The following is a 17,510-nucleotide window of genomic DNA, read 5'->3' as shown; positions in this document are numbered from 1 at the left end:
AATGCATTTCCATATGGCAAAAAGGCTTGATACGAAGTCTGGATTGTTTGCTTTTTTTTGTGCTCCACTGAGGTTTTAAAAGATTAATGAGTACTATTTCAAAATGTGTATCGCAAAAATCTATATTTAGGATGTGAATATATATACTGTGGATCATTGTTTTTTGTTTTTTTTTTGGTCAAACTCTCTGGGTTTCTTGTTTTCAGCTTCGTGTTAACATGGACACATCCTTCAGTTTGTTTAAGTGTCACTCAGAGGCTCAAACATACTTCTTAAGGGTTTTTTTTCTTTTTTTCGCATGGACCCTCCATCTCCAGCATTGAGCCCTGTCACCACATGGGGGAAGCAAGCCAGCACTGCCCATTCGGGAAACAAATGGGCAAACGAAAGGAAAGAGTTACCTCGGTCTATAAAACAAGCAGATCTCAATCGAATCCACTTCGAGACGCGTATGGACACTTGAAATTGATTGCAGAATCCTGTTTTCAGATGTTTGTCAGAGCTTATCTGTCACTCTCTGTCTCAGAGATACTTGTTGGTTAAACACGACGGGAGGGGCACGTGAAGTTTGGAGGCAGGAAGGGAGGGGTGAGCTAAGTATTGAAGGAGGCGTGTCCATGGGAGCATTTGATTGGGTCTGAAGATTGAAGTTGCAAGTTGCATTGTAAGACTTCAAATGATGATGATTAAGTCTGTTTATGAGCATAAAACAGGCATGAGCCCCTTTTATTTCAGAGAGCGTTGCACTCCCGCAGGTTCAAAAACTCATCCTCGACTGCGTTTCTGATTCTCTAGCTGGTCATGTTACTCTAAAACTGATAATAAATAAAACACCCTGCAGCTATTCCCTGATTGCTTTTGGAATACTCAAAAAGAGCCCCACCAACCATGATCCTTTATCGGATGTTTTTAGTGTTTGTTTCTTCAAAACACCTTGGAGAAAGCCAGTACCCAATACTAACGCACAAAGACTGCAGTCTTGTAAAAAGAAAAGCAGCACAACAAATATAAAAATAAAAGGCTGACTCCTCAAGGGCAGGACGTGGATGATAAAAGGCTGGAGTGAATGTGAGGCAAGTGAAGTATGCTAAGCATCCAGCTAGCATGCCTGTGAAGGGAGCTCAGAAATACCTGTACCTGCGACTGCCACATTCCAGGCAAGGTGACTCCGGCTACTTTGACAAGTTTGTGTTTACTTGCAAACATATTCAGAAGGGAACACTTCAGCCTGTGGAGTGTGAAATCCAAAAAATGCATCACTCTGAGGACGGAAAAGTGCACTTTTCTGTCCATTGGAGAAAAAAAGTTTTTGTAGCCTCTCTGCGGGAAGTATCTTTTCTTTTGGGGGAAAGGTTTTGTTTTATGCCATCTTGTTTGGTGCACTGGGGAGATAGGAATGAAAGCCATTAAATAGTCTTAGTCAGGGAAAAAAAGAGAATGTGCTCCTTTGCTCACCCCCCCTTGTGTGTCACCCCGTCACCTCTATGCTGAGGGGGCCTGAGTTTTGTGAGGAGTCCAACATGTCTGAAAGGGGAGACTCAGCATGACGGCTACAGGATCCCCCTGCATAGAAACATCATAAGAGAAGCCGGATGGTTCACAAACTCCTTTTGAATATTAAAAAGAGAATTATCAAGTTTAAAAAAATGCGACAGACTCTCCATTGAGCGGTGAGATGGCGAGATGGAGTGAGGAGTGAACCTCACCGTGCACATTGTTTACAGAGTTGCCCTCATTAAGATCCCATCATGCTCTGGGGGGAAACATTGTCGCTGGATTTAGGATAACGGCCAAGACTGCAGGGGTTTATGTATTTGGCAGAACTCAAGGGAAGCAGCATGAAGGATACTTGGTGGGAAGTGCGGCGATGTTTGCAGTTTCTTACCATTTTTCGAGGGGATCTTCTGGTTGGGATTTAATTCTTTTCAAAATTTCAAGGCGTAAGAATCTGCAGCAGCTGAACTTGCAAGTTTATACGAGACTCAAAGACCCATCTTCCGGCCGCACACAGCAAGCACCATGCAGGTTTTGAGTTTGCTGGTGGTGCTGTTTGCCATGCTGGTCATGCTGGGGGTTCCTAAAGACCACCATAAGAGTCCACACGGGTCCCGTCGCATCACAGGGTCACAGAAGTCTCAGTGGTGCAAACGGCTGCCTCACAATTTTGGACTTCACCAAAACCGCCAAACTTTGAGGCAGTCCCACAACAAACAGCACAAATGTAACGATGGCTTTTACAGTGAGTACATGAAATCTAAACTATAATGACTCATCTAATCTTTGTTGCTTGGTTTCCCTTTATTAGTTGTTAAAAGCCTCGGGGCACTCTGCTGGGTACTTTTGAATCCTTCTGTACCTTGTGTTTTCTTGGAAGCTGTTTTTGTGTGAAAACGATTTGGCTGTGGTGTTAAAAGCTCTTCGCCGTCTCTGCCGCCATCACAGCCCTGACAATGCGTCATTTTTCATGCCTCAGCTGGTCGGCTCAAGGTTGCAAGGGCGGGGAGAGAGAAGGGACAGAGAGCCTCCCTGTTCATGGAGCTCAGGTGTCATAACTGGTTTTAAGTGTGGAATATTTTTCCTTTTTTGACAGCAATTGAAAAATGATTAACACACGCAACTTGAAGTGTTTTACAGCAAGATAAATTATGAAGATGTGGCAGTTACAGTCTAAAAATGTGACCTTTTTATGCTTGAATTTAATTTCAACAATACAAGAATGCATAACTTACAGATTGTATTCTCTTTTCATTCAGTTCTACATTTTATTCTTTTATTTGCCAGGACATTCAGAAAAAAGACAATAGAGCATTTTGTCTCGATGATCTCATCTGATTTAAATGCTATGTTCATGGAAAAACTGAGAAAAATAACATTTGAAAAAATGATGTATGTCCACTCAAGGCTTCTCTAATTGTCTTAGTAGTTTGTTGGTTTTGTGTGACATATACTTGAGGTCTAGAAAATGACTTTCTTGTAATTGTTTCTGGCTGGAGAAAATGTTACTATTCAATTGGTTCTGTTCAGCTGAAAAGCCTCTTTACAGATCCTGGCCTGCAAAAGCTTTCAGGAAAAAAAAAAAGGGCACATGAGGACTGGGAGTAATGGAGTGTTTAAAACTGTAATATAACCTGCGAATGGATGAGTGAGAAGCATCAACATGCTCAGAGTTGTAAGACATTAATGTGTCAGTCAGGTAACATTCAGGATCATGCAGTGCCTCAGACTGTTGCATAGAAATGTAAAGGTTAGTTTATTATTCCGATTGGTTGAAATAGATCAAGTCATTTTGATTCATTTTGTCTTGTTTCTATGGTGATAACCACGGCTATTTTTCAGTAACACTCTCTTTGTAACTATTAATATGACCATTGGTGCTCATTTTTTCGTGTGTAGAACATATTTTCATGTTTTTGATGACTAGCTTTTGAAAGAACGGTTTGAACTTAATTTACATTTTAAATTTGTTATGTGCTAAATCGGGTTCTATCTTGGCCCAGAAATGTTAATGAGGACTATAAATATTCACTCAGGATTCAAAGAGGAAGTTGGCACTCCCTCCACTCTGGTTTTCTTCTTCAGTATTGGTAAGAGTGTTTGTTTTGTTTTGTTTTTTTAAATTGAAACTGCATTTATCAATAAGTGTGAGGATTCTATCTTACAGCATTGAATATATGAGACTATAATAAGTATCTGAAAGTCATTGATGATTAATGTGTCACCACCAGGCACTCTTCAGCTGGTCTTCATTCCGACATTCTCCACTGGAGGGCGCTGTTTGGTAACAAATGTCTATTCGCGGTGACACGGAAGAGTTGAACTGAGCTGTGAAAGTGTAAACCTTTTAGTTTTTCTTTTTAGTCCCCCCCACCCACCCACACACACACACACACACACACACACACATACACATATTTAGTTGCAGAGTGAATTTGCACATTTATAAGTTAAACTTTAAAGATCTTACATGAGTTCTCGGAGGCTGAAGTGTGGATGACTCAGAGCTTCAAAGAAACTGTTGGATAAATTGATCTAACCAGAGCAGAGAAAACCCCGGTTCTCTAAAGTTTGAGCTGCAAAGATGAGAAACACATTTTGATGGGAGCGTCCCTAGTTTATATCATAATGTCACATTATCGGAAAATGTGACATTAGTGCCATGGATCACAAGATAAAAAGTCAAACCAGATTGTAATCTAGTGCACTGATGCAATTTATTTTAGGCTTTTATTTTTCTATTTCTATTTCTGTTGGGGGTTTTTTGTGTTTTTTCTTTTTTACTTGGGAACTATCTATTTGGAAACCCAATACATAAAGCTGATCGTGTAACATGGAACAGCACTGCGTTTAAAAAAAATGAAACAAATTGAAGTATGAAACCAGTAGGCCTATATGATGCTTTGACAGTGTTAAGTTCAAGATTTATTCTGTATAAAACTTAAGGAGGATGACAAATAGCATTTAGAGCGAATCCTGCCGGTCATATTGTAATATTAATGGACTGTAAAACCACACGAGACAAAACAAAAGCTTAAAGTAGGCTATGTCGGAACCATTATATAATAATTCCAGTTTCAATAAACACTGTTAAATCCCCTCATGAGTCTCAGCTGACTATTACTTTACGTTATCATTCATGAACCGCAAAAATAATAAAATCAACATGTCCGAATAGTTTTACAAGCGTTAATGGTCAAAGTGAAAGAAAACAGCAGTCTGCCAGTTTGTGCGCCGCATAACTGCGCTGCTTAGAGCGATCCAGGCGGGAAGAGGTTAAATTTCTTCTCTGGGAAACATTGTCGGGTCTATTGAGGCGGTAGAAAGGCGCATACCAATTGACGAGCCATTCTGCTTTTCCTTGAATGAAATGCTGTGAATATGAATCTGTGTTTGCCCCCTCGCGCCTGAGCTCCGGGGTCTGCGAAGTGCACGAGGATCTGTCGGAGTTGCAGCGTAGGAGAAACGGGGCAGAAAAGTGATGGAAAAGTTGCTCTGATCTAGTGTGTGGATCTGGTGGATGAGGGAGGACAGGACTAACTCGCAAAGTTTCCGATCTCGAGTGACAGATTCAAAACTGGACTGAGATAATGTGACTGCAAGGACAGAGCGTTTACGCGTGGATTACAGCGACCGCTCGTTTTATTTTACGCACTTTTAACCCAAGTTTCAGTGGATCTATTATTTTGTCCCTCTTTACGCACAAAGGAACTAAACGATTTGAATGAGATTTTCTGACTGGTCCGAGCGCACAGCCGCAACGGGATGAAATCAAAAGGATAACGCTCCTTTGCTTCTGTGTTCTTTCATACTTTTAACACATTTCTCCATTCAGTTAATTTGACGTTCTGATACGGAGCATGTGCTGAAATATCCAGCTGTTTGTACTTTTTATGCATTTATTATTCTGGTCTTCTTCCATAAAAAAAGAAGCCCGAACAAGCCCTCGAGTCACTGCGTTTGGACTGTTTTCATACTTCACTTTTTGTGACTCTGAAACTAAACTCTGGATGTTCAGTGGATTTTTAGTTTTTTTTTGTTCTGCAGTTTGACATGAAGGAGCGGATGCCTGAGTGGTGTTGTGAATAATTCGGATTACTCGATAACATTTCTCATAAGAGAGACGTTGAATGATGTCTCCAACTTCTATTGGATTTGTTATTCTGTTAGGAATTCTCCATGTGTGCTCAGGTAAGTCAGTGACCTTTTTTCCAAAGTGTTCCGTCAGATTTGACCTTAATTTTGGGGAAGACTTGAGTTAATTTGTCAGAAAAAAAATAGAGGAGAGTAAAAAAACTCCTTCTGAAATGATTAAGGCTCTATATTGTTCACAGGAGACAATACATTTGGAACAAATCAGTGTATTTGAAACAAACTCAAGATTAATTTGTTTTACGAGAATGCATCCTCTGTAGAAAATGGTTGCTGTAGGGCACATGTAGACACAAACTTTCCCAGCCACCAGAACAGACTTTCTGAACATTGGACTCTAGTTAAACTCTTTGTTTCAGCAGGCTCATCTGTGCTCATTTCCAGTTTCCTGCTGTGAAATAAAAGAAGGCAACATTCTAAATACACTCAGGAGTGAACATTTTCTCCATTGACCAAGGACTCTCAGGGTAAAGGGGGGTTGTGTAACTTTGAATAGCTGAGCACACATAAAGTCACATACTGTATAAAGTGGTGCAGCCATGTGGGATGTGTGCAGAGAGAAGCTATCATCCTTCATACAGACAGGACAAACCCCTGTGGAGACCATGTTTCCATGCTTGTCGCCCTTTCTGCACATGCATGACTCTTATTGCTGAGGGCAACATTTTCTTCTTTTTTTATGTAAAAATGGTCAGCTTCTACAATAAGAGGGTCTTGTTTCCTTGAACTGGTTGTTGGTCTATTCATTCTGTAAAATCAGAAGTATGTTATGTAGCTTCTGTATGTGGAGCAGCAGCTTCAGTCTTTGTCTTCTTGTATTGTTTGACACATTATTCCTCCTCACCATCACATGGTGGTCTTTATAGAGCTTCTGGACCATGATGGCTGGAGTTTTCCAGGTCACTTGGTTCTGTTATGAGGAAGCAAATGTCTTACACCCTATTATAAGACATTAGGGGAAGTGCATTGTGAGTGGGAGCTACTGGGGCGTTTCACACAAAGAAAAGCTTGCACAAAAAGCTTTAAAAAGAAATAGGACAGTTTAAGACAAAACACTTATGATGTCAAGGCTGTTTTTGACCCGATAACACACCTATACAATTACCTGTAAGTAATGATGTAATTGTTTTCAAGTTGAAACCTGAAAAGCCATTTTGGTGTACCTGTCCAAACTGAAAGTCTGCACCCATATTTCTCTAGACGTCAATGATCTCTGCATAAAAAAAACAAAAAAAAACAATCACAACTGTGAAGGCTAAGATGTGCTGGCTGTGGCTGACAGTTCTACATTCATTTTCTGCTTGTCAAGTTTGTCGATTTATTCCGTCAGCATCTTTCCGCAGGATTTAACATTTCCATATTCAGATGTTGTCGCTGGTTACCTGAGTTGGGTTCTTGTTTCCTGAAACGACGCAGATTTCTGGCGCTTCTGTTAAAACCCGTGAACCTCACAGTCCTTTGAGGAAACACCCTGTCACACCTAAACAGGAAGCAGGGTCAGAGATCAGCGTTAAGAGCTGTAGGTGGTGGCTCCATGCGCTTCACCCTCGGCCGAATCATGAGCCCCTAATGGTCCAGTCTTGTGAGACAGACCCTCAGACACCAAGGTTTCCAATTACGCCTCGCTGTGGGATGTTTGCTGGAGAGAGGCGTGAGAATGAGGCCTGCTAACAGAGATGACCAGACAGCAGATTCTCAGAGGATTGCTCTTGGATTAGACACTAGTATCAGGAAAATTGGATTACAGCCTACTTTCCAGGAAAAGGTTTCATATTTGCAGCTAATTGGGGGATTAACAACTTAATTATGGTGTATGAGAAGGTATTTAATCTCTCCAGTTATCTCTCAGTGGTGTTTGATAACTTCTCTCTGGATAAAATCAAAGGTTATTCCCACTTTGCTGCCCTGCTTGTAAGAAAGTTTACTTATAAGTGTGAAATAAAAGACGAGAGATGAGAGGACCTTTGCCCTCCTTGAGCTGGTGGTGACTTGCTTATTGCTGCCCTGCTTAGTCTGAAGGTTGTAAATTGATACCTCCATCTATCAAGCCTGGCCCTGTTATCAGGCGATCTGTCCTCCTGCTATACACTAAATGGTTGTTATCTCTCCTCCAAGTGCTCGTCAGACCTTTTACTCACCTCAGAGGGGCTGTTCAGACGAGGGCAGGAGGTGGCACACTCACAAACGACACTCTGGATTATGTTGAGGAGATAAGAATACTAGAAATTAAAATGCAATTTCAAGGCAAATACAAAAGAAAAGAAAACAATGTCGTTGAGGACTCAAGCATAGATTTTATATAAATATTGGCTCTGGTGGTAGTGCTCATGCAATCAGCGCCTGATTCAGCAGCACCCACTCCTCTAGGTCCTGACAAATTGACTTGTAAGTGCTGATAAATTGCAGAGGCCTTCCACCTCCTACATCATGGCCGTATGACAGCACACAGCAGGCTGCGGGGCCAATTAATGACCAGAGAACACAGGTGAGAGCCATCTCTGTCTCCCGTCTGAAGCCCAGAACATACTCATTTAAGACGGCCTCTCTCCTTCAGCATCACTCCCAATTTTTCCGTTTTGTGAAATAGAGTTCTGCTATTTCCAAAATCCCCCCCGTTATCATGTTGTTTCGGCGAGTTTAACCTTCTGAACTGAAGCTGTGAGGCAGCTGGCGTCTTGAGAAACAGGAGAGAGCCTCTTACTCTGAGTAAAGAAATCTCACACCTGTGTCTGGTGACAGTGTCCGTAAAAGCTGTATCTTTATAACTTCCACTAATACACATTAATCTGATCCTAATCCAAATCAAGCAGGATTTTACACCCTAAGAACTAGGATTAGGTCGACTTTGGCTTAGCGAAGCCGCATGGAGGAATGCAGGAGGCCAGACCGTTACCGCTTCCTGCTCATGAGAACTTGCGGCTAAGACATTAATGAGTGTCTATATAAACATTTCAAAGCAGTTTGTTTGAGGGCAGATAATTAGGAGGTGACTCCTAATGATCTGCTTTCCCCCACCCGCTCTTCCTTTAACGACCCAAAAGCGCAGCTTAATTGGATTAATTAACAAATCCATCAGACATCAATAGTTTGTAATTTCGGAGGCTGTGGCTCGACTGTTACACGCTTGTGCACGGGGAATCGGAGGACTTAGATTCATTTAGTAAGGGAACGTCCCACTGCTCTCTGTTTCAACCTTTTTGAAATTCCTCAAGAAATTAAACGACAATTAATCACCAGCTTCAGTTCAGACTGCCAGAGTTGAGTAGATTTCTGCTCACTGCTTGTTGATAATGTTCCGACTCATTTAGCACGTATCACTATGACTGTCAAATTCTCTGTCAGCGTAAGCTGTAAAAACGTACAGCCAGACAGAGTTAAGCCGTCTACCATAAGAATACTCTGAAAATAACTTCATAGAGGTTTAGTCCGGAGCTGGCTGATAGTAGAAGGTATGTGCAGGATATTAAACTCACAGCTCAGTCAGCAGTTTAGGTGCATCTTGTTCTGACTGTTGACATGGAGGAGGAATTTACCTTTAGTCAATCTTAGAAAGAAATTATAAACGTCTTGTACTTATGGGAGAAAAGGTGTTGTTGGTATGTGTCTTGGTACATAAACATTACACTCTCCCACAGCCTTATTCTCTTACACATTTTAAAACTAATTTTCGGCCATTTTTCGTCGCTGACGCTGTATTTTTTTGTGCACACTCTAAACACCAACCTAACAATCTCCCAAGCTTTGCGTCCAGTTATGAAAAAAGCAAAGAGTTTGAATAGTAGATAGTTTTGCATGAGCAAATTACATAATCCTGATCCTCATTTCGTTGTGTATTTTTTATGCGCGTTAACTTGATCAGACTTAAACGTGGATTAGTTTCCTCATGACTCCGCTAATATAGATGTGAGCAAGACGGGGCGACAGAAAGGAGGGGGTGTGTGTGTTTGTGTATGTGCAGGGTGGCAAAAGGAGGCTTAAGGAATCTCTTCATCCTTCGTACCCATCCCCCGCTTTTTTTGTCTTTTTTTGTTTTGTCCCAATTTTTTAAGACTTGCCTTTTTTGTGGCTGGTCAGCGGAGAGCCTTTCTTCAAAAAAAAAAAAAAGTAGGAGAAAAAAAAAGCCTGTGGGGATGGGGAGGCTGCATTGTGTCGCCTTAACGGGGCGATTGTAAGCCATGGAGGAGGGGAAGGGAATGCTTCATGAAGGGCTGAGGGTGCGTGAGGAATATAGGAAGGGGGGGGGGCAGCGGCTTCACAAAGGCTACCCCGGGGTGTGGGAGGGAGGGGAGAGGAGGGAGGACAGAGCAGTCAAACATACCATGATACACCAGCTCAGGGAGTACCCTTGATCTGGCTCTGTGTGCTCTCATTGCATATTCTCTCTGGTCCCTCATGGCAGGGAAAGTGCTGATCAGGGTGATGGTGGTGGTAGTGGTGTAAAAACCGTGAGGCAAGGACACTTTTCTTTTAAAGGTGGACATGTGGGGAAAGGTGAGGTTTCTTTTTAAAAGTGCTGAGTGAATAAATGATCTCCTGTGGCTTTGAGGCTTTGGTTTGGTGAGGCACATCCCACATCCCCTCATCTGCCTGCTCAGGAACTCCCAGAAGGTTTGCCCTGGGCCTTGCAGTTAGCTGTGGTGGAGAAGCAATGCTATGCTACCATGGGGAGTTCTGCCTTACGCATTTTAAAAAGGCTCAGACCTCCCTCCCATTCATTTTTTCCACTGGAGGAGATGGAGAGGTGGCATTGAGGACAGCCTTTCCCCCCCCAGTATCCTTCTTTTCTTCCTCGCTCCCTGAGCTCAGGCCTCCTCCTGGCCTCTGTGACCATTCTATTAGCCTCACACTGCAAGGCCTGGATACACTTTTGAAATGCTAAACCTCTCTTTTGGTTATAACTGACAGGGGAAAATACCATTAAAGAGGCTGAGAGGAATAGATTGAATTAGCAGTTAAAAGAGAGACTGCTAATTAGTTGATTAATGTCTTTGGTTCCTCCCCCTCTTAGCTTTAAGATTCCCCTCATAGACAAAGTTCTCTGGTACAAATAAACATTATTTTTTGCTTTTTTTTTTTAATGAAGAAACATATACATATATTTTTTATCTTGACAGTACAATTAGTGCATTTGGAGATTTACGTTCAAAAGCCACTGTCACCTCGAGCTGCATCGGCAACTTGCGAGATCCTGGGGGCTAATTCTGTCACACAAAGAGGGGCGATAAAAGTAGGAGAAAGTGCTGGAAAACATAATTAATGAGAAGGTGACCTTGAAATTCACCATTAGGACTGCTTTCAGAGCTGCTCCCACCATTCAGCTGTAACCATGGCAAGGAGGATTCATTTAAGACGGTGAATTTCTGACATGTAAATACAAAGCTGCACACTGTGTGGAGATTAAGTCTAATCCTGGCTTCCTGCTTTCTGCACGTTTCACTTAAATCTTATGTCACTTTTGAAATGAACAGCATCCCGAACACACTCTTCTATACTCCCTGCTTTAGATAAAGTGTGTTGTGCAGTGTGTGAAGCTGCAAACACTGCTGGAACTCTCGAACAGGTGCCATACTTTTGACTTCCACTTAGAGCTGCAGGATTTTCACCAACTCAAAAAGCTTTTAAAGTATATTTTTCTCTTTTGAAAGGGCTGTTTATCAGTCCTACCTTTCACCATTTCATCCTCCTTTCACTTTACACGCACACAATCTCTCTCTCCCTCTCCCTCTCCCTCTCTCTCTCTCTCTCTCTGCCTCCCACATCCTGTCTCACTGCTTATACAATGAAAGCTATAATTGAATAACAATCGTCGTCACCGGGTGAGAGACGGGTTCTTCAGGCTTTAAGCACTGGATTGCTTTCTTTTTTTTTTCTTTTTTTTTTTTTGCCTTTGGCTGCACGTCTGTCACCAAGTCTTAATCGGAAGCTTTTTAGTTCAAACTATAAAACGTGTGCTGTTGGTTTAGAACCTCACCTCTGCTTCTCTACATGCACTTGGCTACATCTTATGTTGGCCCAGAAGCCAGTGTAACAAACGATATAAAGGTGCTCTGTCATAAATGCTGTCCTACTTGATGGTTGTGATTCTTACCAACATTCAGTGTTGACAGCCGGCGTTTATCCCGTCTCATTATGTCCTCTAATCAGAGCACACTGTTCACTTCTGTCTCAACCTTTGCTCAATGCTTTCATGATTATGATGGGCCCACTTTGACATCTTGAAGAGTATTTGGCTTCCTCTTTCTGGGGAGTGTCGTCTTTCCAATTTCCCTTTGATGGAGCAGAGCTTAGACCTATTTTCTCCCCTTTTTATTCAGACATTCACACAACACGGTGCCCTTATAACCATGAAATATTTGTCTCTTTGCATATGACAGGGATACTTATAAAGTATACATTATGGATTTAAAAACCTATATGATATTTCTGAAAAAATCTTGACTGACTGCCTCTCTGTTGATCAGTTTTCACAGCGTTTGGAAACCCAAACCCACAACAGCCTGTTCACTATTTAATGAAGAGTTTATTCACATAATAGTGAGCATCTAAAAGTATCAAAAATGAGTTGAAACCCAAATCATATGTTTCCCTTTGAATTAACACAATTAACCAATCAGAGGGAAAATTAATTATAATTTCACAGTGTTAGCGTCGACTATGGGTTAAGTGTTAGTGGTAACAACTGTTGAATTTACGAAGTCTTCATGAGTTGTTATGTGGCACATGTTGAGTTTTAGAGGGGCGGTTTTACTATCCATGTATTTGTACTGTTGCTGAAGCTAAAACTACAAAGCTGTCATGAAGCATTGCATTCTAAGACTTCAGAGCAAGTCTCAGCTGTATCGAAAGAGCTGTTTCTTTCATTTCTGATTCCCACTCAGTAGAGTCAATGATTCTGTTAAGGGCTGAACTACAATATTTATCACATGCATATGACTGTGTGCTGAGCCAAACAGATGTCAATCAAAACTGGATAAGCAATCCCTACACAGTCTTAAGAAATGGTCTAAACATGAAGCATTAAGACTCTGAACTTTGTCATCAAAAATGCATATCTACTTTTTTTAAGCGATGTTTCCTGAGGCCTTAAAAAAGAAGTTTGGAAAATCAGTATCATTTCGTGTCTGTGGGGAAGACAGATCCTCAGTGTGCTTATTTCAGCCTCCTGAAGTCCGTTGGTGATTGGGATATTTAGTTTCTTGCATGTGTCATCACAGCTGTCTTCCGCTGATCTGCTTTCCCCTCCGTCTCCAGCTCAGCAGGAAAACAGGTCTTCCTTTTATTCAGAAGTCTGACTGGATATCTGCTGTCAAATGTCAAAAACTGACAGACGGGAATCAGCAACTGGGATTCGTTATGATGAAGTCGTTTTGGGATAGAGCATAAAAAGCAAACAGTCTTGGGTTGAAAACACTGTGTACCTGGACAGTTGGTATGTGTTTTTAAGGAGACGGTGGTAAGTGGATGCTGGCAAGTTGACAAACCAGTGAGCAGTTGTCTGCAGAAGGAAATTTAATTTCAATGCCAGACTGGGCACAGCCTCCCCTCTGTGGACTTCGAGAAAAAGGCTTCTTGGCACACTTGGCCCCTTCATTAATTTTGACCAAATATTTACTGTGCATCACATGGCATGCCTTACATCCCGCTTTTGTTTTTCCAAGCTAGGTTTGAACAGTTTGGGGCGATTTGTGTTCCATTTGGCTGGACTCGGGCCATGCCCCGCTCAGCAGGCCCGTACTGCTGTCTCTGGGATCCTGCCACATGAGAAACTGGCTCCACGGAGTCTTAACCTACTCTGTGCCTCTGGGAGCCACGTTTCACTTTAATAATACCTTCTACCCACAGCTACACTGCATGAACCACACTCACATGAATGCGTGCACATGCACAAGCTTTCACACATTGACAGGCTGATGCTATGTGCTCCATGCTTACCCTTTTAACCTAAAGGGTACCACAGGGAAATGTGCCAAGTTTCTGCACTCATAGCATTACAGCTGTGCCCTGGTCTGAATGCTGTAACTGAAATTCCCTTTCAACAGCCAGCTGTCTGAGATTTGCTTTAGAATGTGTTTGGCCGGACTTTTAGAATAGCCTACATAAGGTCACCAGCTCCGCTCTCTGGGGTTGTAATTGAACACTGATCCAGCAGCAAGCCTGTATCAACCGCTGCCATCAGCTAAATAACATTTAAAAAGCATTAGGTGCTTTTTGGCCGTGCCTGCCTCAATTCACTTTGGCTTCTCTACAGAGCTGCTCTTTTTCTTGGCACCCAGCCTAAATGCCATACTCCCTGTGGCTGAGCTGTGCCAGCTGAGCGTGCTGGTCCTACTTCCTCCTCGCTGCTCATCAGACCCTCCTCTGCAACCTACCCCATTCCCCTCATGGACTGTTACAGGAACACAAAAACATTGGAGCTGGTGGAGAGAGTGACCTTGATGGAAGCCGACCATTGTGCAATATTGTTATTGACGCAAAAGACAGAAGAAAGAGAAGAAAGCGGCCAAAGAATTCTATCACTGAGTTCATTTTGCATTAACCCAGTGATCATTGCACAGTCAGTGTAAAGTAGAACCAAACCATACTTAAAATCGTCTTTATAATCCTTGCTTTTCTCATATGTTTGTTTCTCCAAATGCTCAACAAATTGGCTATATATAGTTTAGTAATCGCTAAAAGATTCTATGTCTAGCAGCTCATGTTAAAATAAGTCAACAGTGAGATGCCGCTATCTCCCTGTTGGGAAATAAATGCTGCAGCATATTCAATTACCCTCGCTTCTCCCATGCTGTTTGTTGAACGCTGCTTTGATGTATCTCTGAGTTTGCACTGGTCAGACCTCATTAAAAACAGCTAGAAAACAAAACAAGAAGTAATTGCCCACTTGCACTCTCCAAACCTTGTGTGCCGCATACAGAAGTAAAGCTTCCTAACGAAGGGTCGAAGCATGGCTCACATTAATTAGGGAGACCCACTCTCCTGAAGAAATGACATCTTTGACAACGGTACTGGAGCTCTTTTTGGCTGGGTTTTCTTCTTCGGTCACCGCTGTGACTATTCAGGGTCAACCTGAGGAGCCTGAGAGTCTACTCAAAGTCAAAAAACAGACATGCACATTGTGACGAGAATGATAGATAAATGATAGACAGACTGTTTCACACACATGTAGACAGACTGGCTCTTTTCTTGTGTCCATCCTGCTCTGTTCAGCCCATCTGCCTGCATGGTCTCCAGAGCCTGTTTGACAGGCAGCTTCCCTAACAAGCATTCCAGTCTTTTCCACCACAGATTCCCTCCTTGTCTCAGTGAATGGATATAATAAAGCACAGGAGCTGTGTTTTTATCCAGCAGGAATGAGTTCTGCCCTCATGGCCTTCTTGCAGAGTTTGACAGCTTTTATTTGTGTTTAATGACACTCGCTGGAGCAGCTTGGCATCAGGAGGAGCTATAACTCGTGCACAATTGTGTCCCCTGGGTTTCTGTTGACAATTCATTATGTATAGTATATTTTCCTCTTGTCATGTCTCCCCATAGTTACATCCTTTTGTAATGCTACTGACAACCAATATGAAATGGATACTACGTTGAGAATAAAACCTTATTTGGATTGGAAAATGCCTCATTCTTCTATGGCGTTGCCATTCATAATTTTAATGCCACAAAAGCTTCTAAAAACAGACACAAACACCTTAGAAGGTGTGTCTTGAGCATCAGCAGTACTTTATTATATTACCCATCATGCTTAGTTGTTGTGAAAATGTGTCAGGCCTGGAGCAGAGTGGAAAATCTGATCTTCTTGTTGTAGCTCCAGATGGGTGCCTCAGAGCAGGATGGACCCCAGCCTCCCAGAGGTGCACTCCTCTGCTGGCGCTGTCTTACTCCTCAGCTTTCATTGCCACGGGAGAAATAGGGACGTGTTCCCTGGTTGACTCAACCAGGAGCCAGGGCTGCTGCTCCAGGCCTATAGGAGATCTTTGTTGGATCCTCTCCTGATGAGAAAAGATCATGCCCAAGGCCTTGAGCTTGAAACCCGTGTCCCATGCGACGGAGGCAGAAATTCTGTTTAATGGTGTCATCAGCTGATTCGTCACCTCCTTTAAGTCACAGAATCTTAGAAGAAAGCAAAAGGCATATCCCAGTATGATGCTGGTGGACCTTAAAAATATATCCCAACAAGATAAAAGTGGTACAGATTTGTAAATTTACAATTTGGTTAACTTTTATTTATATGACACGTTCTCTGTTTACTACAGGCTGCACTTTACTTGGTGACTGGCAACATCTTTTTCTTTGACTAATATCGCATTAACAAGAAATGAAGTGGTTCTTACGGTTAATGGGTGCACTCATGTAATATCAGACTGCTTTTCTAGGACATCGTTATTGGAAAAACTAATGATTTTGAGTTTTCCAATTTGTACCTGGCAGCAAAACAGCCTTTCAAAATATGTTTGAGTTTGATTATGAAACATGTGCACATTGCACTCTCCGCTGAAATAATGGATCAGACACCCCTTGGATCATTTCTAATTGTTGGATTAAAAATGACCAAATTAGTTGTGTTGGAGGCCTTTTAGCCCTATGGTTACCACAGCTTTGTTCTGATTTCCCCTTGACCTTCTTTAGTGTCTATGCCTGAATAAAAACAAAGGTTGTTGTGTCATGTTTACACTGCACCCTGCAGAAGCCAAATTTCACTCAACTATCAATAGAAGCTTTGTGATCTTCTACACGACTCAAGACTGTATCGAGTTTATATAGAAACAAGTAAAGCTAAACAATCAAATAGTGCAGTGTTGGGTTGCAGTGTTGTGTATAAACTCTCTGGTAGTCAGTTTCATGTGTGTTGTGATTTAAAAAAGCACAGATTTGGACACTGGTATTATTTTTTGGAAACTGATATCTCTTAAGTGCTGCAGTAGGAATCAGCAAGGTAACCTTAACCCGTTCTGTTTGCTAAACGGAGACAAAGAGATGAGAAAAGAAAGAGCCTATAAAGATATCCATCACCCCCCTGCAAAACCCCACCTCTGGGTCCCCATACACACTCTTGCTCACTAACACACAGGCCTCTAATCCTGCCTCTCAGGAGTGTAAGCGATAGCCTTGTGTAACATTAAAAACAGGTCTGATCTGATGCAACTGGCGGAGTCGTTCAAGCAGTGCATTCCAGGGTGGGATCCTGATGTGGAAAAGCTAAAAAGATTCAGTTTCACTTTCCTGTTAATGTCATCTGATCAGCAGGAGTACGCTGCCTCGCCTTTTCTCTCTGTTTCCGTCTCTTTCCGTCTTATCTCTGTCCTCTCTCGCTGTTATCGTCTCTAATTCAACAGAAAAGGGTGCCTTTTCTTACCCTTCAGTTATTCACAGGCCTGCACTGTCCCGTGAAGGCGTGTCTCCAGCCTCGAGGGACACGCCCTCTGCTCTTATCTCTGCCATAAATCCCTCTTAAGTCCCCTAATCGCAGATTAATGGGACTGAAGATAGGGAGTGCCCTACTGTGCTCAGCCTTCCTTATCACAGACCAATATTCCACGTCTGTGCCGTTGCTCAGCTGGACATCTGATACGGGGCGAGATGATATGGCTCAGGCTCCTGCAACACCTCTCGATTTTAGCCTCTGTCTTTATGAGATTCTGCGACCTTGATCTTTATGAGGGAAATAAAATCTCACTGCTAGATTGCTCATATAATCACATGCAACCCGAGGCTGGGATCTTTGTTCCATTGGACTGAATGACCCAGTATTGTGGAGTTGTTCTCTATGTTGTATCTAAATTGGCCTTGCAGTCACTCTCCCATGTGAATTCTCAGGGGTAACAGGCAGCTGCCATGGTTCCTTTCTGCCTACTCGTCTGTCAAGTTAG

General features: G+C 42.3%; 1 protein-coding gene across 10 annotated transcripts in view; it reads left to right on the top strand.

Moving 5' to 3' along the window:
- The window catches only part of robo1 (roundabout, axon guidance receptor, homolog 1), a 299,362-nt gene that overhangs the window by 167,805 nt on the left and 114,047 nt on the right, over positions 1 to 17,510 (top strand). For 2 of the 10 annotated variants that reach the window (XM_079353566.1, XM_079353567.1), the window contains exon 1: positions 1,808 to 2,239. The exons of 6 other annotated variants lie outside the window; for them this stretch is intronic. In XM_079353566.1, the coding sequence (XP_079209692.1) occupies positions 2,020 to 2,239 (220 nt within the window). In that variant the 5' untranslated portion in view covers positions 1,808 to 2,019. Of the gene's footprint in view, positions 1 to 1,807; positions 2,240 to 4,788; positions 5,686 to 17,510 lie in introns of those variants that run through there. 2 more of the 10 variants (XM_079353572.1, XM_079353573.1) reach the window with 2 other exon arrangements.

This window comes from Symphodus melops, assembly GCF_947650265.1.
Source record: "Symphodus melops genome assembly, chromosome: 10".
NCBI classification, from domain to species: Eukaryota; Metazoa; Chordata; class Actinopteri; order Labriformes; family Labridae; genus Symphodus; species Symphodus melops.
This window is presented reverse-complemented; position numbering and strand designations above follow the sequence as displayed.